Source organism: Hetaerina americana, unplaced genomic scaffold (assembly GCF_022747635.1).
Source record: "Hetaerina americana unplaced genomic scaffold, ioHetAmer1.1.p SCAF_37, whole genome shotgun sequence".
NCBI lineage: Eukaryota > Metazoa > Arthropoda > Insecta > Odonata > Calopterygidae > Hetaerina > Hetaerina americana.
Window position 1 is genome coordinate 869,057 of NW_027286952.1, and position 22,693 is coordinate 891,749.

Consider the following 22,693-nt stretch of genomic DNA (forward strand, 5'->3'; position numbering starts at 1 on the left):
ATTAATGACGATAAATGGTGATCCTCTATGTTTTGTTGCAACTGAAGCATTGCAAAACTTTTGAATCATTTCATTACGATCTAGCATCAGTCTTTCATTTCTCTAAAATAGATGCTTTTTTTAGCTTAATTTTGGAATAGCTATGTCATCCAAATCAATCAGCAATGGTCAATGAACAAGACGTTTTAATGAATTACAATGTCAAAAATTAATGGTAGGCATATGCATGAAAATTGCATCATGCAATTGTAGGCATGGTAATTGATCAGAATTGATATTTAAAATTCCATATAGATGCACATTGGAGGAGGTTATCTGAACTAGGTGAAGCACTTGGCACGTTTGAATCCTGGTCCAGGCAAAATATTTTTCCCCTCAAGGTTCTTCATTGTGTGACTCATGAAGTCACTTACAATGAAGGAATGCATAAATTGTTTTACTTGCTCCCTGGATGCTACTAATTTTATCTCCAGGCATGTATTTAAACTTCCACCACTAGTCATAAAAGATTTATACACCCGCAGCTATCTTATCTCTTTATCACATTGGGTCATATTTCAAAAAATATGATATCTCTTACGTAAGACCTTAATTACAGAAGAGATAAGTGGGCCCACTATGAGATTTAAAAATGGTTTTTCCGATACTGCATCACATAATTTATGGGTAATATAATAATATTTAGTCACAAGGATGAGAGAACAGTCACTCCCACCACCCAATTTCAATGACATGGCTGCCTAGCTCTCTTGACCCCGCTGCCCCTCACAAGGTCACTTCATCTATCATTTATGTTGGGGCACCAGATATGATTCTCCTGGAAATAAGATGCAGAGAGTGCTTTAAACTTGGAGGTAAACAAAATACTTTCTTTTCATGGCGTATTCAAATATATTAAATTACTTAAACCAGTTTTGTGCTACGTACGATATCACTCCAAGCATTCCCCTGAAGATTCGAATTCATTGGGGTGTCAGAATTGTACAATGTTGCAGTTTTCATTAATTTATGTTTTTTTTAATACCCAGAGTTCTTTTTATTATTAATTCCTGGATAGTATCACAAATAATAATTTATTTACCCATTTTGTCAGCACATACACATATAGGACACATAAAAAATATACATAAATAAATTTACAAACATTGCTGTATTAACCCATTAAGAGAGTTGAAAATATTCTTTTTAAATTTATTAAGTTGTCATTGCCTAAATGTTGATGAAGAATTCCAGTAAAATGGTTCTCTGACTGTTTGCGGTTCCCAACCAATTGAAAATTTAAGGACTATTCCTGGAACACTAATTCCAACCATTCAGGTAGTATTTTCAAACTGCTGAGGGAAGACTCATTGAAAGATATGGGGAATGCTCTTAGAATGCGTTTGGATTGAAACCTGGAGCCCAAACTGCACTGCGCTAATTCTCGCAATTATGTAGGAGGATATTGTATTGGGTCATTCGGATGTACCCTTGTGATGCATTTCATCTGGAGTAAAATATCCCCGAGATTATTTTCATCCTTCCTTGGTTAAGAAAAATGCCTCACATAATCTACATTTTGAAGATAAACAAATCTTCCCTTTGGCTAAATAAGCATTAAGATGAAAAGCAATACCGAGACACAATGCATGAATAACTGAACTGGTCTTTCTACACGTGAACTGTTTGGACGGATCACAATCAGCGAGGTGTCGCCTTAAAGCAGCATCTTTGAGGAGCATAACAATGGCATTTATCTCTACTTATCTTTGCGCCACAGCGATTCTTGTCTGAACTTGCACACGCTTGCAGCACAAATTCTAGCGAATGAAGTTGTTGGAGAAGCAGCGCGTGTGCATTGAACTTTGTTTTAACCTTGGGTCAAGTGCACCTGAAACTTATGCAATGATTCAATAGGCATTTAGCAATGAATCTATGAGTCGGGCACAGTGTTTTCGTTAGTACAATTGCCTCCAGCCTGGACAAACTTCAACCAATCAAGAACCAAGAAATGGACGATCGTCGACATCAACAGTGTGAATGATTTAGTGAGTACAAACCATAGGTTAACCATCAGGGAGGTTGCCAATGAAGTTTAATTATTAGTGTTCGATCAAGTTTCACCATTTTGACAGAAATTTTTGTAAACGAATGAACTGCGGGAGAAATGTCTTGACATTTCTCCCTCAGTCAGGAACTGTTCGATCGTACAAACAATGACCAAAACTTCTTAAAAACAATCGTCACAGATGAAAAAACCTGGGTTTCGGGTTTTGATATGGAAACCAAAGCCCAATGTGCACAGTGGAAGGAGCCATCTTCCCTAGGACCCAAAAATACAGATTTTAAACTATTGAAGACATCCAACAAAATTGTACATCAGACTTAAAGGCTATTCTGAAATAAGCGTTGCAGATGCCATTTGAAAGCTGGAAAAACCTTTGGGAGCATATTTTTGGCATCCAATGGATGTATTTTGAAGGCGATAAGTAAGATTGAAGGGCAACTAATTTAATCCAAAAAGTGTTAATCTTCTTTTGAACAGACCTTGCATGTCAGCAAATAATGGCATGGACATCAACCCAATATTGGACCAATGTCAGGTGGTAACATTTATCATTATTCAAAATGACGTTCATGACCAACATTTGCACATTGCTGAGCCAAAATTAGAGTAGTTAGGCAACCCATTTCATTAGCATTTTTCAGGCAACATCCATAGTTTTTATGTTGACATTTTCATCATAATAATGTAGTGCCACTTCTTAATTCACAATGGCCATGTATTGGACATTTAAAATTGGGAAAATATTTTCCTTATTTCTATACGGTTTTCCTCAATGCGATTACATATGTACACCAGCAGGATTATGAGTTTCATTTTACCAGATTGACTTTGCAGAGGAAGTCAACTTACCAAGGGCTTTATTGGGAATGAATAATGCAAACTTGGCTGAAATGAAACGTTGCTATAGAAAAAAATATACTCACAGCCAACACATATGTTTCATGCATGCCGTGAATTATTTTTGAAAGAATTAAAGGCAATTTTACCAGGAGTTATATTTATTATCAACGATGTAAATGAAATATGTGAATGATATTATTATTAAAATTACAAACATTATGTCACCATTTTCAATAAAACAATATAATCAGAAAAGTAAATTAAAAAGAGTACTATGAACAAACTCAATCAATCGGCATTTTAATCAAGTCACCTCTACATAACTGAAAAAAGGGAGTGATTGATAAATAATTCTCAGGATTAACTATTAGTCAAAAGAATCACAATTTTCACGTTTAACAGAATAAAGTAATTATCAATAAAAATCTTTAATTTGGGTATAATAACTTGATGCCACATTAAATTCAGTTCATGTGAACATATCAGGGATCCCCACAACAATTTGGACAATAGTGGTTAAATGAATTGAAATTAAAAGTCAGACAATTATTGTCCAGTGGCACTGCAACGGAAAGCCCAGAAACACTCCATCCATTCCATAGAAATGAGAAAATCTTCAATTCACTGAAAAATTAAACAAAGAAAATAAATTAGCCTTGTGCAGTAGCAAGCAAGGAGGAGGAGAAATAAGATATTAACCCTCAGCCCAGATACTAATGAATAACGAGGGAATGGATGCATGCCCGTGACGTTTACTTACCCAGACATCAACAAGAAATTCCTCTTCTCCCCAAAGTGTTTTCATCAGTCACTTGATCAACTCTCACCAATGGTTTCCACTGTTTATTCAAAGAACTACATGAAAATACCTATGCAGCTATAATTCCATTAATTCCTTTGTTACTTTGAACTGAAATTGGGATGGTGAGGAGGTATGGAGCAAAGGGAATCATCAGGATGGTTGGAAGTGTTCTATGCAGTTTCACTCTTTCAAATGTAGCGGTGCCAAGAAGGCCAGGGAAGGAATAGATTTTATCAAAAACTGTACAGAGTTCAGTGCTCCACTGATGTGCTGAGGCAAACTTATTGATATCCGTCCGCCCTGGTGGGAGGAGCAATGGGATACTAACTGGAGGGCCTAAGTTAACAATGGAAAGATGCCTCAGAAAACTCCTTGCTGGCCACAATTTGTGCAAGACTTTCTGGATATCAGAAATTCTTGGTAAATCCCAGGGAAAGGCAAATGGAATAATCATGAATGAATCAATGTCACATGTCGTAGAGCATGCTCAAGTTGAAAGCCATGATTTGAAGTCATGGCAAGAGTCAAAAGTTGCAAAAATGTATGCTCGGAGCTGCAGGTAAGAAATGTGAAACCTCACCATGCAAAACAGGAAAGAGGGCTTCACAACACTCCCCAGGCTGGCATGAGAATTTCCAAAAGGCTGGGAATTTTAAAGAGTGAATATTCATCCAAGGCAGCAAATATGGCAGAGCATAAAAGCATATGCCTCCCCCGCATTGTTCTATGGAAACAGATGCAACAACTAAATGCTGTTGGTGTATTGAGTGATAGTTAAATGAGGAGGGAATGGGGGTTTGATGCATTGGTAAGAGAGACATGAATCGTGCATGCTGTGCTATTTCAATCTTGTAGAGAAGAATCATTGAACAGGCATGAGAGATAAGTAAATGGTGCAGTGAGAGGAGGAGTAGCCCAAAACAGTCTTAGATTGATGCGGTTGAGGAGGCTCAAGGCAAGGGATATTACAACTAACAGAAGAGCAAGTATGAAACATTAATGGATTCATAGGAGGTAAAAGAATACATGATGATCATGCAGTATTGAGGAAAGTCCTGGAATACCTTAGCATCAGGCATAATGATGACCAAACTGTAACAATTTTCCACCAACTTTTTTAAATGGAAAATTGTCACCATTTGGTGATAATTATGCTCAAAAATTCCATCATTTCACACCAGAAACTATGTCATTTGTTGAAATCAGGCATTTTACACTGCCAATCCAGAAAGGGAATGGCATAATAGGTGTTCATTTACAAATTTGATTCTAAAAATAAATCTATTCATTGTCGTCAGAATGAGAAACTTGCCATCAACCTTCTCTAGTTACTGAAAGGGGCATGTAATTTAGCATCTCATCCAAATTGAGTTGAGAGAAATCACCAGAGTTACAGAGTTAGTTTACTTGAAAGGATCTCAATGAGAAGCAAAATTGTCCTATGAAACCATCTATACTCTGAGTCGTACTGACCAACACCGTGGGACATTAACCATAGGTGTGAATACATTCATCTGGATAAATTCTTTATATTTGTCCTCTTTAGCTGACATTCTTGCCTTTACCTGAAATCACCTCCCAATTTGCTATAATTGCCAGCTCCCTCCACTGCCCAAACCATTGTATTCCCAAAAACTTAGAAGAGGAGCCCACAATAGTTTGTATTGGCAAGATAATAATTCCATGCACTAGAGTATTCAGGGTTCTACAAACACCTCCACACGAGGAACAATAATTGCTCATGCCATTTTCTTAAGTAAGGTTTTTTACTAAGCTAGTTTCCGTTACCCTTTAGGGGTTGACCCAATGCCCATTTACCCTTTCATATTGTCTTTATATTTCAACAAGATGCATACTTTCTTTTTATGATTTAGAATGGCTCACTGTTCCTCTTTCAAAACAATATGTAGACCTGAACTCCGAGGAAGAGCTGTAATTTTCTAAAAAATTTAAAAGTATCCAATACTAATAAGGTGGAAAGAGGCATCAATAAATAGATTGGCAAGATTTTTGTACGTAAAATTATATAGATATTATTAGCAATCAAAAGTATCATTAAGGTTTTTCTATGATAATATAAGAAAGTCTACTGTAATTTCAGACCAAGGTAAATAGGCATAAAACACCACGAGTGAAAGCAAGAGCTGTTCCAAATCAGGATGCTGCTTAAAAATGTCTCATGGCTCCATTATTCACCTGCATTCCGCAGTCATGAAAGGCAACGATGCACAACCTGCAACTTGGATGGGCATCATTGACCAGGTCCACATCATATGCCTTCAAGGATCCCGTAACTCAAAATCAAATCGTAATCTGGCTAATTGAATATACTGCAGTCACCTATACATTGTTTGTAAGGAATGCCATTCCATTCAAATATACACTGTAGGAGGATTTTCATTGACTCTCAAGTAATTTCTTCATCACTAAGCTATTCATGGGCTAAATTTTAATAGTAGTAACTCTATTGTTATTCAATATCAATTTACCCATCAATGCTCCTTTATCCTATAAAGCAAATTATTCATGTGAGACTCTGAAATCAATAAGTTTCCAGGATTTCATTTCTCTTCCAAGAATCTAACCTATCATTTTATTTTATTTATTTATCCATTAGTCCGAAAACAGCACTCTGGCCTTTACATCGGACTATTAACAAAGAATAACAATGGAGACGATTACAAACACCCAAGCCCTAGGTGGAAGAAAACCCACCCAGGCGGGAATCGAACCCGCGACCCATGGATTGGCAGACGAGGACGTTACCCCGCCGCCACCGAGGCCGGCTGTTTTATTTGTCCATTCTCTCCCTAATTTTATGGATTCTTATCATTTTGGTTATTTTTCATATCTTTGGAAATTTCTTGAGGCAATTTGAAACTCAGAAGTGTCATTATATATAATTCTAACGTAGCCCACTTCTGCACGCTTTGAAACTATTATTTGCACGTAAATTTTAGTCCTTTGAAAGACTGAATTGATTCACTCTCACTATGGCTCACCCCAGAGGAAACTGATTAACAATAATTGAGATGTCTTATTTGGAAGAAAATGTGAGCTAGTGTTTGTCCCCTGACGCAACCTTCCTTTGGAACGTAAGCACTTCAATGGAAGACATATTGTACCTTGTTTGAAGGGTTTTCACACATGGATACATGCCGAATGAATTCCATTATTAGCAGACTATTCAACCTCGTAACCAGGTTCCTGAAACATGTTTCCAACTTCAAACAACAAATGCAAACTTCATACTTCACAGTGTAGTGTGAAACAGTCAAAAACCACTTACTTCAATGAATGAACCAACACTTTACTTGAGAAGGGCCTTTTTTATTCTATTTTCATCCTTCAAATTTTTTACTGCATTTTCTCTAAAGAATGAATTTTACATTTTAAGAGCAGCAGTAGAGTAAGAATTTAACATATTTACAGGAAATAACTGGAATTTCAAGAGACACTGTGAAAAAAATACTAGGATGAACTGCTGGTATTCTCTGAAGAAGCTGTACACCATAAAATTACTTCATGCTATGAGCATTTTGAACCAATTTCAATTAAAAACAAGATTAAGGCATTTGACAACAACCAGAAGTTCAGCCTAGCTTCTATTTACAAGTTATATAAAATTATTTTGTACTCCAAAGTGCACCAGAAAGTTCACAGCAACAAGAAGAAAAACTGGATGCAACTGAACATGACAAAACAAACAATTCAGATTTTCTTTAAATTAAAGCCAACACTTTTCACAAATTGTGTCCATCACAAGGTACCACAAAAATAATAACTCTATTTTAAATGCAATTATACTCTTATTAACAGAGGCATGAGTAATTAAGTGTGCCATTTTTAGAATTCATTCAGGTTTCATAAGAGGAAAAAGGCTTTGAGGTCTTTGAATTAGAGGAAACATGTAACCTTAAAGAAGCATACTTATGTCCATATCCCATAATTACAGCTCCTTAAAAGTCTGCATACCTTTGAAAGTCTCAAAAACATTTAATCACCATTTTCATTTCATTAAAAATCTTTCCTCTCTTTCATTCACACTCGAAACATACCACACAGGGGGCGCGCACACACACACACACACACACACACACACACACGCAGACTCACATGCCAGCTCTCGCCCGTGGCCACTACGCTATTCAGAGACAGCTCTTCTCCCGAGCCAATGTATATCACCACCACTACCTCCCCCCCTTTATCTCTCTCTCGTCAATACACTCACTGAATGGGTTGAAAATCCATATAAATAATTTGTGATTCATCTCATATATTGCAGCACATGACAAACTTAAAACATATATAGTACGTTTCTGTACGCACATTCATCTCAACTTCATTGTTGTGAATCAATGAGTAAATACTTCCTTACACAATATGAATCAGGATATGCTTTTCACCGAAAAACCTTTGAACATTTTTCACTGGACTATTTACACTGAAGTAACTGGATTCCATATTTCCATGAGTGGGGGCAAGGGGGGGAGGGGGGGGCAACAGGTGACGTGCTATGTTCGGGAGGGCAGGAACCCTTGTCCAAAGAATGTTTTCGATGTGGTGCGAAGAGATGGAGAGACAATGATATTTCCGGAAGCATTGTTTGTCACTGCAGTCGATGGTGGAACGATGGACGGGGCTCCCAAGTGGGCCGCTGCCTGGCCAGGGGCCCGCGATGGCCTGCCCACCATCACCACATTCGCTGAGTTGGCCGCAGCCACGTATGGGTGCGCGAGGGCCAGGGGTGGGTACTGCGTGGGAGGCGGAGGCAGTGGGGGAGGAGGGGGGGGAGGCAGAGAGACTGCGGGCAGTGCGGCCACCCCCTGGTACCCTCCATAGGAGCCGATGCCCGGCCCCCCACCATTCACGGCGTACGCCGTCTGAGGGACTGCTGACTGCACCGAGGTCATCGGGACTGCTTTGATGAGGGAGGGAGGGGGCAGGGCCCTTCCTATGGCCGGGGGAGCAGTGAGGAGGGGGGAGGTAGGGTGTGGGGGGGGCGGAGGAGGCGGGGAGGAGGACGGGGGGAGAGGAGGGGGTGGCGGAGGTGGGGGCGGGGCACTGGCCAGCGTCTGGACCACCAGCATGCGGGAGCTCAGCTTAGCCTCGCCGCCTGCCTCCTTGCCCAGCACCTTGTCCACAACCTCGGGAATCCCTGACGGGAGCAAATGACAAATGAGCATTACTCGCACGCACACTCCGTGGCGCATGAGGACACCTCCTTATCCAATTACCCCAGGCATAATTCACAGGTGGAGATAAAACACACTTTCAAGACTGACTTGCCACCCTTGGTCAATTGAAACGAGCCCACACATTCCATTCCCAGCATGCACGTATGGATAAAATAAATGCCAATTGTTAAATAGCTACATAAAAAGGGACCTTTTCACATCTTCTCCTGCCCGAGGATTGCCAATGTACAAGTACTTGTAACTGTCCGCCACAACCACAGAATATTGCCATTTATACCAGTGGCTGTTAGTCATATTTAAAAAAAATATACACTGTTTACATGTTTTTCTAGTGTGAGTGAATGGTATGGGTACAGACAAAAGCAAACATAATAATCTGAGGCAAGTTATCAAGTTGGAGGTATTCAAAAGCTAAAATTACAGCCAATTGCCTAGTGGTGTTTGTCACCACATGCCTCTCCCAAACAAATTTCATTGGTTCAAATTACTGCCTGGAGTTTCCTTCTGTTACAAGGGGAAATTATGAAGTTTTGATTATCTCTAAAAAATAATCACGATGAAAACTTAATTGTTACTAATTAATCTTGAGCTTTCTCCACTTGGTCACCATCCAGAGTTAAATCCGGCATTTCTTGACCTTTCAAAGTCCATCAATGATGAACTCAGCAGATTCTGTTGAGAACCATTGTTTCTCCTCTTGAATGACAACATCTGGATTGTCAAATCTCAGATCTTGCAATGGTTTTGTTAGTTGTTGGAATAAGAGAGAGTTGCTGGGGGCGAGATTGAGAGAATAGGTTGGATGTGGCGAAATGTCAAACCACATTGCTTTTGATTCCTCAACCGCACCTCGAGATGAGTGAGCTGAGTCATTGTCTGAATTTGTTGGGTAGTGTGCAGTAATAGGCTCCAGTGATGGCATGATCCTTCTCCAGGTCCGTAGTCTGTTCAGACAGACAACTCCAAGACAGTCCCCAAAAACAGACAGCATGGCTTTCCCTGCAGGTTTGTGCAGCTTAGCCACCTTGGGGAGGGATTCCACTCCTTGCTCTTTGATCTCTCGATCACATTGATGGAGTGAAGATTCAACCAATGTCACCAGGCAACCAAAACAATCCTCCTCGTCCTGTTCCAAAGGGTTCAACATCTCTCTCCCTTGACTAGTCTAACGCCCTGTTTGCTCCTGATGAGTAGTCAGTGGTCGTGGCACCCAGTGTGCTGCCTGACACCTTTGACAGTTCTTTTCGAATGATTTTCCACACCCTGTCGAAATGAAGGTAAGTCTCATTCATGACCATTTGGATGGTTTCTCTTCAGCCTTCCATTCATATTCTCAGGGGCAGCATAGTCACAGCGGCCGATGGTATTCTTTGAAATTCCTTTTCCACCTCACAGCTTTGGTGAATAATTATGGCTATCATTTCCATAAGCAGCCATCATTGTGGACTTGCCGGATGCTGTAACCTTTCCAATGAAGGAACTTAATTACACTGCAACCCTTTACCTCCTTTGCACTGCAAATTATTCAATCTATGGATTCTATGAATCAAGTTTAATAAGTCATTTACAAAATTATGTGCATTGGGATAAATTAATTTGTAGAATAAATTTTATCCTGATATCTTGGATATTTCTTAGCAATTATTAACACTTTACAATACCCCCTTAAAAAAGAAGATTGAATTCGAACAAGCAAACTGATGCACTCATAAAGTTAACCATTAAAGAAATAATCTGAAACTATTAAATTTTGCAGCAGCTGTTTAGAGTTTACAAAGCTTTGGCTCAGCTGTCGGCATTAATCATTATACAATTTTATAAATGATACAAAATAACTAGAGAAAGAAAGCAACATATTCACTCCTGCATGGCCCAGTGGTGGGTTACACTAGTATCAGCCTCCCTGGCGGCGTGACCCACCACACCATGAATCACTCTATCGTAAGATGTTTGAGAGCAGCTGTTGGATGATGAGGCATATTGAAGTGTCCCTTGACATATAAATAGTAGTTCCGTATTCATCTCTTAGTTTCTGATTACCACCTAATAATTTCAACTTTTGTCGCACCTTCATTTTTCTTAATATAATGTTGCTTTTTCTTTAATGCTAGTGGTGTAGCAGTAATCATAGGTTGATCAAGCAGAGTGGAAATTATGTTTTCGGGAAATTGTAAAATGCTTAGCTTTTTCTGGCAACTTAACTTGTGAATGCACCAAATATCTACCAACACAGTGCCACACATTAGCTCAATGACTATCTTTTTATATCACTTAATCGCCTGCCACAAAGATGTGTAATATGAAGACTTGAATGGTTTCAGGCGTCACTTTGTAGTATTTATTTTCTAATATGAAGACATTTGGTAACCCAAGTCCACGTCTTTCTAGACAGCAGTGTAACCAAAAATAGTATCTGGTTTTTCTTAAGTTGTGCTGATGCCAACTGAAGTATAATTGTGAGTTCTGTATGCTGTCAACTTCAAGTACAGACCTCTAGCCTGTCTATTTCACAAATTTTACTCTCTGACTTTCGTAGGCCTAATCGATCACATCCCTTTTTTGTTTGATCTTTAAGGCCTTGGGTAAAAATTTTTGGTTGGTTCATATTGTATCACACATCTTTGTATTTTTATCCAATAACTCTTAAAACAGAGGAATACTTATTAAGAAAGTGTCGATACATAATGTGCGACCTTCACATAGAAGTTAATTCGTTAACTTCATCACTATGCCTTGAGCCCTTTTCTGATGAATACTCTCTTTAAACAGTGCATGCAACGATATTAAAAACGTAACCTTTGGGTGGGCAGAGCTTATGAAGTTGACTCCATAATTGTATTATTTATATATAGATGAAATATCAGATGCACATGCCACGGAACCATGCTTTCATTAATCAATACTCCCAGGTTTCCGAAAATCCTCACTTATTTTATGGAGATGAGAGATAAGAAATCTTTTGCAGACGATCTTCACATCACGCCAGATTATTATCACTAAAGGGCCAACACCTCAAAATGGCTAGGATGCAATCCCGAGGCATTATATCTTTTACTAGCGCACCCATATGAATTGGGTCATTTGACCAATAGACGAATTTCAGGGATATGAACAACACCCATGATTAGCAAAATACCTATGAATTTATCCATTTCTCCTTGGGTAACTATACCCGCTTTTGCTGATGCCTTCGGGAATTGCCTGCTTCCTTTTTAGGATGCAGATCAATAATTTCTTCAGCATATTTGTTAGTTCCCTTTACTATATACACCAGCATATCACCTGCAAGAAACAACTTGTACATTGTAAGTGGGCTTGAGCAGTCATTTTCAAGCACTAACAGCACCAACATCTAGGCAGTATCCTAGTGAGGAAGTATACTGTGTCACTGGGCCCCATGCAGCGTTAGACACTTCTTCAGTAACATCACCACATGAATCTAATGCCTCTTAACCTACACTACTTGATTCAAATGAATGGAGAATTTTTGCACGTGCCCCCAATCTATGTGAACAACTTGGTTGGTTCAGATAGTCTACAGAGACCTCCTCAATAAGATAATGGACACAAGTCTGATTCAATCCCCTCTTCATTTAGCATGGAACCTAAGTGTTACACAGTTAAGAGTGAACAGCATAAACGTGCAGCAAAATACCTCCCAATAATTCAAGTCTGTGTTTTCTCAATCTATGAAGGAAAGCAATGAAAAATATTCAATCTTCTGAATTCCTCCACTGCTCAATTCCAATACAATTCAATAATTATCTCCAGTCAGATTCTACGCTTTTCAGGCATATTATTATTGCATGTCTTAGTACCCCTAATAAACCCTTTCAATGAGAAATAAAACATATTTTGGGAAACTATAATTTTTCAGGGCAGTCACACATTACCGCAAATTCCATAAAAGCACTCACTATCTTACCTTTTGGGTTGAATTATCCTTTAACTAGCTATATGCTGATTCGATCGCCATGAAACAAAACTGCCTATGAAGCATGTATTGACTGATCTAATGCAATGAGAGGAGAGGACTGCGCAGAACAGAAATAATTGTTCTTAGCCTACTTTGAAACTTCATGAATAAAAATGTTTGAATGGAATATTGAATGGAAATCTCATATTCGACCGCGTCAGTCCAGAGGGGCAGCCCTACAGTTTCCCCTTGAGGAGAATTGGCATCCTGCATCAGCAGCCATTTCCTCCAAATTTGTGAGTCCTGTGATGGAGTGACGGGTGAAGGTTAGGCTGGCACACTTTGGGGACATTTAAGATGACAAGTGCCAATGGAGCTTTGGCGCAAGGGTTGTTGTATTATTGAGTCGCTACCTTGCCCATCACAAGCCGAAGTCTCGAGGTGTGGTCTCTCTCTTCAGCCTGTTAGTTTGTTCACTAAGTCATGCCATCTTAGGCAAGCCTAAAAACCATCTTCTCGCAAGTAAATATTACAATATCAAGTGCTAATTAGGCAGCTGGTAATGGGTACTGCTAATTGTTGCAAATGAGCAAGATTGCATGTAATATTGATAAATAGGTATTTAAACAAAAAAATATAAAAAATAAAAATCCCCAAACCTCTCCTCATTCCACCAACCCTCCGCTCCAACATTTCCATTGGAACTAATATCCGGACAGTGTATTCAGCTTTGAGAAAGGGGTCACTGCTCCATTACGGGAATTAAGGGGAGAGCCCCCTTCTCAAAAAGCCACTAGGCAATGCCTTCCTGAATCACCAGCATCCACCGTTAAAACATATCGGATGCCATTAAATTAGGCATCACGTGTTTGATGCTTTAACTGCTCTAGTTTATTCCTACCACTCGCAATGACAGCGGAAGCTCTATTTCCCTTTAACTTAATAAATTTTCTTTTAAGTTAACTGTGCATTGTAGAATATGCAATATTATACTTTAATTTTCATCAAGAAAACTAATTAGTACTCATCTTAAGATGTTCATTTGACATATTGGTTGTCAAATTATACTCTTTAGTGCTTCCTAATTGGATGAGTTAGCCCAGTGGTTGGGCATTAGACTGCAGACCGGAGGACCCGGGCTCGATTCCTTGGCACACTCAGCTTCACCCAGCACCAGAATTTCCTGGGAAACCATCGCCAGCACAGGGAAAGGAACTGGCCCCCCTTTATTACCCTTCTTATGTGTGAATTTCACATACCATTGTCGGACTTAGTCCTGGGTGAATTCGAACATCTATCACCTATCAAACTGACCTACGGGATGATAACAGCATTCATAGCTTTGATGTACCCTTGGATTGAGTCTGAATCCACCAGTGCCATGCAGTTCAACATCTCAACATTTAAACTTCATTATCCATTAAAGATGAATATTGATATTTTTCGACCAATGTGCTTCTTTAAATCGATATATTCTAATACTAATCTAATTTAATAGAAAAATACACTCGGCTAACATTTTCTTTATATAAAAGGAACAATGCCAATAGAATATAATGGAAATCTAATTTTGCTCCATAAGGCATTTTCTATCTTTTGGTTTGGTATCAGATTAAGTTGCCCAATGACCACTTACCACATCTGAACCTTGCAATATAACCCAAACAAATATGCACCCAGCAGCACCCCAAGGAGGGCAAATAGATTATCACAGTGGAAGATTTTGATAACAATTTCTATTTTCCCATTTCGCCTATGTCATTAGAGCCTCCTCTATACCTTTTGGCATGAGCATTTACAATTAAAATGCATTATTACTAATGTTTAAGGTATTTAAAATAAGGGGCCGGAATGTCCTTCCATTTCAACAAATGACGAACATGCCAAAAGAATGTGCTGTGTTTCTTTGAAACCATCGGGAAAATTGCCTTTTGGGGGGATGTCATGAAAGGATCTTTCCATTAAATTTTGACTCTTGAACTTCAGAGAGATTGCATCACAGGGAAATTGGTGCTGGATTATTTTACTGATGTGCTTAGCTGTCTCCAAGCTGATGCATGCCCACTCCAAATGGAGGGGGTCAAAGACTAATGCTCATAGCCGACTGGGGAGTGTCCGTTCCCTGTCAAAATCTTGTCAACGAGGACACACACACAATAAGGATTATATCAATCCTCATATCACGCAAAGCAGGATTTTAGGCGCTCTCACATTCAAACAAATATTGTATAGCATTGATTTAAAGACAGCATGGATGATGGGATGAATAGACTAGGTTTTTAGCTGGGGGTCTTGCAACGAACAAAACTGCAGTGAGAATTCAATGTCAGAATATATAGTGCCATACTACAAGGGTAGTCTGAAAAGTTTCCAACCTAACATATAGACGAGACATTTTTTCCTTCATATCCATTTCCATCTTTCAACACAGACTCCTTTCAAGTCAACAAACTTTCCACCCATACTTTTTTCACTTTCCAAATCGTAGTTGCGTCTTTCTCCACAAAATATGCATTTATGTAAGCTATGACCTCCTTGCCTGATGCAACCCCTTATTGTCCGATGAAAACCTCTGTCCTCCAAGCAAACTTTAAGGTTGAGAAATGGGAATAAGTTGCAAGGGGCCATATCTGGTGAATACAGGGTTAGGTCAACCAACTCAAAGTGCTACTTGTGAATTTTAGCCATGAGTACCTCCTAAGGATGGGTATTTGCATTGTCCTCATGGAAAAGCACTCTCTTCTTCAAATACGGTTTTTTTTGGAATTTCTGCCTTCAGCTTGACAAGTAATGATGCGCAATACTCTCCCATTAATGTTCAACCTTTCTGAAGTTAATCAAAGGATATCGTGACTATCCCAGGTAACAGTCGCTTTCACCTTTGCAGCCATTGCAACGGTCTTTGCCTTTCCTGGAGGAGGTTCACCGTTGGCAGTTAGTCCTCTGTTTTGATGTTCACTCGTCTCAGGAGTGTAGTGGCCAATCCAAATTTCATCCACAGTAATGAATCAATGCAAAACATCTGACTCACTTCACTTAAACCATTCCAAGAGGACCTTGGAAATGTTCATCCACCACATGTGTTTTTGGTCCAAAATAAGCTAATGCAACACCCAACACATGGATAGCTTATGCATGTCCAATTCTGCAATCGATCCTGATACCCCCACACCCTCTACCATCTATCTAACCTTAATTCGACCATTGTCCAGTACCATTTCGAAAACTTTTCAACGTTAACAGTGGTTGTTGCTGTTTCAGGCCATCCTAAACACTCACCCGCAACCAAGCTCTTGCAGCCACATTTAAATTCAGCTTCCCAAAATTTCACGGTTAAAAATGATGCTGCAGAGTCCTTGTCCAACTCTTCTTTGATTTGCGTAAGTGTAGTGCCTTTCAAAAACAAGCTTTAAATGATGCTCGATATTTAATTTTTCCATTTTCACTAAAGTCTTCACGACAACTCATTCAAACAATCATCAAACGGCAACTGAGTCTGTCCAATAAGTTTAAAATTTTGGCGAATACCATTCAATGCATGCATGAACACATTCCCTAACTTTGCTTGAGGAGTGCCACCATCTTCTTGTTGAGGTCAGAAATGTTTCAGACAACCCTCGCACATTGGAATTTTGTTTGAGAACAAGCACTGTCAGTATTTTTCCATAACCAAATAAAAGTGAAAAAAAATGAACAGTAAACGTACAGGGTCGCACCCAAAAGTGGTAGGACTGATTTTCTCTGGCGCGAATGGAGCGGTGGAGGGGGGTCTGCCTGGCAGGGTAAGGTGGAGGGGGCTCTTAGCAACAGACAAACACCAACCTCAGTCGCCTGCGGGCTGTCGTTGAGTGAGGACACCGTTTTTAGTGAAGCAAGTTTTTTGTCCGCGTCGAAAAACAAAATGAATCTGAATTTAGAGCAACGTTATTCCGTGAAGTTTGTGCAAAACTCGGGAAGACGGCAACTGAGACCCTCGACATGATCAAGCAGGCTTACGGGGACACTGCCTTAAGCCGTTCCACAGTATTTGAGTGGCACAAGTTGTTTGAAGAGGATAGGGAGCTCGTTGAAGACGACCATCGTTCCGGACGGCCGTCTGCGGCAAGAACCGACACGAATGTGGACAGAGTGAGGACACTGCTGAACACAGACCGACGCTTAACCAGTGAAGAAATTGCAGACCATTTGGGTCTGTCTGCATCCAACGTCCAACGCATTATTTCACAGGATTTGGCCATGCGCAAGGTGTGCGCCAAGATGGTGCCGAAAATCGTGCCATGGCGCGCTCGTCGTCAGACAGCTCCTGGCCAAATACGGCGTTGCCACGTTGCCGCACCCGCCCTATTCCCCCGATCTGGCACCACCGGACTTCTTCTTCCCCCTGATGAAAAGACAGCTCAAGGGACGACGTTTTGACTCGATAAAGGCCGTTCAAGAGGCTTCGACGAGGGTCATCAACGGCATCCCCAAAGAAAATTCCCAGCGGGCGTACGGGGAATGGGAGCAACGTTATACTAAGTGTGTAGCAGCTCAAGGAGCATACTTTGAAGATTATTAAGTCGATGTAAGTATATTGTCAGTAAAATTCTTGTAAAAAAATCAGTCCTACCACTTTTGGGTGCGACCCTGTAGATACCCTATGGCTCTCTGTTATGCCTCAGTCCCACAGTATATGGAAGAGGGAAGACTTTCTACTAGTAATGGGAGAATAGGCACCCTTTCCAAACTTGACAAGGGATCATCAGAAATGAGTCCAGGATGTACATTTAGGTCCTCATCTGAGGAACTCATGTGTCTCCCTCCCTCCCTAAGAATGTCCGCTACGCCACTATTTGCAAGGCCACCTTGCCTAGGTGGGAATTTCAAAATGACCAAAGTCACATGGGGGCATACCAAGATGTTTCCTTAGTTTCTCTTGCTCCTCTTCATCCCCCACACACAACCCAAACTCTCGCTTCAGCCGCTCCGTTAGATTTTCACGCTGCCTTTCAACCAATGTGGGTGCTGAATTCCACCTCGTGTAACACAGTTCTGATGATTTCTCATCACTCCCTACAAAGAAAACAGAATATGAAAAAAACCATAAGGGTCAATCATTGCCATTTGGTACTCTATTGCTACTCTACCTTATGATGCATCCCATGAATCAATTGCAAAAAATAATTAAAATAAAATCAACCTAAACAACTAAATCTAATCAAAATCTCCCGTAACCTACACCATTAGTTGTCTTCTATGACATGTAATGGGGTAGCAGCGGAGATATGACAAGTATTTCAAGAAGAATGATACTTATTTAGCCGTTGGTGGGAATCGGGATGATTTTGCCTCAAGCATCTGCATCTCAACTAAATATTAGCATTGGTCTCAACTCAAAAGACCAACATTTTGCACCTGTGGAAAGGTTTTCTTTTACATTTGACAGCAATTAAGGCTCATTTAGGGGAATGGAGGTAATGCTCATTTGAGGTGCATGATAACTGAACCATTTGTATGCACTTTATTAACCCTTTTGCAGCCGTGAAGCAATAAAACCAAACTCTCTCCGTGATGCATCATCTAACCTTGAAATTTTGCTCATCAAAATAAGTTAACACAAATTTTTCATTATATAAACAGTGAATCTTGATTATTTCTATTTCTTAGCTTATTTTATTATTTCGGGAATCGTTTAAGCAACGGAGCAATGATAACTTCCCTTTCCCCCCACAAGTGAGGAGTAGGTTTCCCGAGAGAGCTGCAGCGAAAGGGTTAAACAATGAAAGATTAAAAGAAATTCAAACAAAAAAATGTGCACAAGGACACAATGTTGCAATTTGTAAAAAGGAATGTTACCCATATTAGCTGCAGTTTCATTAAGTGGTTTTCATCATTTAAGACTAAGTAATGCAGAGCATCAAGCATAATGTGTCCATCAGATAAAATGACAAAACCTTATTTTGCAAAATCACTCACCAATATAAGTTTAATTTTTTCAATTTGCCACAATTTGGCAAAATGTTTCACACATTTACATCAAATTAGCAAATGAATAAGACAGCTAACGACATTAACTTGTTGATTCCATTGCAATTTCAAAGCTGAAACATCGTCACAATCATTCTATTAAGAAATACAGTGATAGAATTACTAGCAGCAATCACAACATCATGATAGCAATATTTATTTACACAAAATGAGGGGTGGAAAACATTTGAAATATATGCATAAGAATTTTACTTTCAGTTCCTTAACATATTTATGGTGACTGCCGTTTGTTTAGAAAATTTTGTGGTCACTTGATCAAAACAATACAAGTACAAGAATGTTGTTGCAAGAAAGAAGAGAGGTTCTCAAGTACTGATGCAAAAAAAAAGTGTGGCAAAATGTCAAATTTTGACTGAAAATGTGCCAAGACATGTTGGAGAAAAGGATAATAAACACCGACTGAAAATGAAAAATACATTTAGCCAAAAGAGCACTGGCTTCCTTGATACATTTACATTTTGCTTTCATATTAATACTCTTTTATATTTCATACTAATGCACACCTTTCAGCAAGTTTCATTCCTTCTAATAACTTACAGTTCATTCCAAATGTGCACTGCTGGTGGTGATGGCTTTCATATATCTATCTGCTAAGGCTAGTTATTTATTATTTTCAACAATATAATATCACAATAAGTCACATTTTCATTCTTTAATGCTATATTTCACCAAACAATTTCACTGAACATTTTTATATAATTCAATATATTAATGGGATTTCCAAGAAAGGATTTTCAAGTACGGTAAACCACTCTTGGACTTCATTCATGTACACACATTACATCAGTAGCAATGAGCATAAATTAAAATGTATAGTAAATCACTTGATTATTGCCCCATACTTAGTAAAATTTCAGCATAAAAAGGGTTAAAGTTATTATAAGGTTAAAGGTTACTAAAGCATTAAAGTGCACCAATATGGATGTGGATTAATCCTCCTTTGGTCCCACTGAGCAAAACTTAATCCTCCTTCATTTCCTCTCTTAACTCCTCCTCCTCGGTATCTTTCACTTCTTCTACATCTGATTCGAATATCACTTTCCTATATATTCACCTCCAGAACAATAAATTTAACACCTCAGTCTACATTAAACTGACCCACAACCAACAATACCTCCATTTCAATAGTTGTCGCCCATCACATAACAAACGCTCTATCCCCTTCTCACTCTCAGTCCGTGGCTTCTGTCTCTGCAACAACACCCCCTCCCAACAGAAATACATGGACCAACTTCATGACTACCTCAGAAAATGTGAGTACCCTGAAAAACTACTTAACAGTAAAATTCTCAAACCGTCAACCCAATACACTGCTCTCCCCGAACACCAAATCACCACTTTTCTCCCAGGAACCCACAAAATTAAACATATCATCTGCAAACTCTTCCCAATTATTAATAACAGTCAGTCCACATCACTTTTATTGCCACATTGTCCCTCCGTTTCGTTTAAACGCCCATTGACCTCATGAGACATCTTCAAGTCTACAGCGCTACCTGTGAGTACCCCTATCCATTGCATATATTGCCATCTAATAAGACCCTCCACCTCCCTTACTACCTATTCCCAACCTGACACCACCTACACCTCAAAAAATATTATATATCTCCTCCCCTGTAACTTCTGTCCAGCCTTATATGTGGGTGAATGCACCACCACCCTTTCCTTCCACTTGAAGAACCACCGCTATTCCACCAAATCTCATATCTTCCTAACTTATCCCATCTCTACTCACATTGCCTCCCACAACCAATCTTTCGATGACTGCTTCTCCATTTCCGTGATTGAAACCCTTACTTTATCTGCAAGCAGCATAGAGGTGAGAACCCGCAAGATGAAGCATATCTGGGTTCTCCAGTCATTTAAACCTCCTGGACTGAACTAAGCCCACTGAATGCATCCAATAGCTGACTACATATCCCCTCCCAACTCCCCCCTTGTCGATTTCCTATTGGTCCCCTACCTCTCCTCCCATCACCCTTCCCTTCCCCCACACATGTCCACTCCGCCCTTCCCTGAGAATATCATTCCGATGAAGACCATCTTGCCGTCAAAACATCAAAACTACAAATGCGAGTGTCCTTTCTTTGTTTTTATATATTTCAAAATTCTATATCTGTGTTTTCTCAAATTTGTGCATGTATGTGTATATATACACACACACACTCACAAATATACATCTAAATATACAAAACAAAGTCATTAATCGTGTTAGCAACAAAATTTATGACACGATAACTGCTGTCCCAATTTTAATGATATTTGGTTTTTAAGTTTCGATCAGCCGAGGATAGCAAAATAACCATTAAAATATCGTCAAGTATCGTATAGCTTCACCAAAGAAATTTCAACGTCCAAAGAAAGGTGGCGTGGTTCCTGGTCATCTTGATGCATGTTCTACTGATACTCTAGGCCATCAGTATTTATACACTTCATCCGAGGAATGATAAAGGCTTCTATTTGCGGTTGTTACTGGTGAATGATCGAGGGCCAACATTGTTCGAATCCCTACCATCTATTTATGGTAAATGTGCCCAACATTTCGTGCTGCATGTCAAGAACTCAATTTGCTTGAAAACAATAATCATTGGGACACGACAATTCCTAAAGCAACTATTTCTGCATCTATAAGTCAGATACACACATTATTTGCTATCATCCATTCGACATGCTTCCCATCCAATCCACGTGACCTGTGGAACAAATACAAGGATGACACGCCAGAAGACATTTTACATGGAATTCATGTAAGTTCAAGATATCTCGATACTGAGGTTAATGAGGAGATGCATAACCAGGCTTTGCTGTTGATTGAAGATGTGTGTTACCTCATGTGCGGCATTTTATTATTGAAGTAACGAATTTTGCACCAGATCTTGGAATGACCGACGCATTTAACCCTCTTAGTGCGGCGGGCCGATATATCGGCTCTTGCATAGGCTATTGTTTAAATCGCTGTAACTTATGGTTTTTCCTTTAATAATTTATGGTTTTTGTGCTATCGATAGGGTGAAATCCATACAAGAATATAAAACATTTTTTAATTTTTTAATAGCAATTTTAAATGCTTTTCAAAAAGTTTAATTCTTACTGTAATTTTACGTTCAGTTTTGTACATGTTGGGAAGCTCAGCCTAATTGTCGGCTCGTTTTTTTTTCTGAGTGGTCTTTCCACAATGAAAAGCCACTGAAAGGCTACTAATCTGTTTTCACCTGTAATCTCTTGAATGTGTTATGGTGTGGTGCTGATATATAACTGCTTATTCAGACTTGGTTGATACGAAGGAAATGAGAGCACTGCTTTGTAATCATTTTGGTTTCTCTTGCTGTCCATCTTATCTACTCAATTGCGCCCTGTGTAATGGATTAAATTGTCAGCAGTTCTCCGTGAGTTAGAACTTGGTTTTTTTCCTGCCTTTAGATTGTAAGCACATTGCCGCAGTCTCAAGGAAAGGGGAACAGTCCCAATTTGAGTCATTGAGATCAGCCTTTTCAACAAAATCGAACTATGCAGAGACTGACAAAAAAATTTGCAATTCACTGGTTTTTATTTATTTATTTATAATTTTTTCTACATGTCTTTTTGATTCTTTCTTATATTTAAATATGGTAGTTTTATTGAAAAATGTTTCAAAAATATTAGTATTGTGTCTAAAAATCGAAATATTATTGCTAAAAGAATATTCTTCAAATTTATAATACTGTAATAAATACATTTATTTTTCAGATGATGTAAATGTATAACACCATTATAAACTACAATATTTTATTTTAAAATAAAAAAAACTGCACATGGATATCTAAACAAATAACTTCATAATGTTTTTTTTCCTAAGGTGATACATTTTCTTAAATTACCCTTCG

General features: G+C 39.1%; 1 protein-coding gene across 5 annotated transcripts in view; it reads right to left on the reverse strand.

The window, feature by feature from the left end:
* Nucleotides 1–7,016: 7,016 nt before the first annotated feature.
* LOC139691535 (inactive histone-lysine N-methyltransferase 2E-like) overlaps nucleotides 7,017–22,693 on the reverse strand; it is a 73,803-nt gene continuing 58,126 nt past the window's right edge. For 4 of the 5 annotated variants that reach the window (XM_071589403.1, XM_071589400.1, XM_071589402.1 and 1 more), the window contains 2 exons: nucleotides 17,697–17,855; nucleotides 7,017–8,847 (listed from right to left, as the gene is read on the reverse strand). In XM_071589403.1, coding sequence (XP_071445504.1) covers nucleotides 8,204–8,847; nucleotides 17,697–17,855 — 803 coding nt within the window. In that variant the 3' untranslated portion in view covers nucleotides 7,017–8,203. The remainder of the gene's footprint in view (nucleotides 8,848–17,696; nucleotides 17,856–22,693) is intronic. The other variant, XM_071589404.1, reaches the window with a different exon arrangement.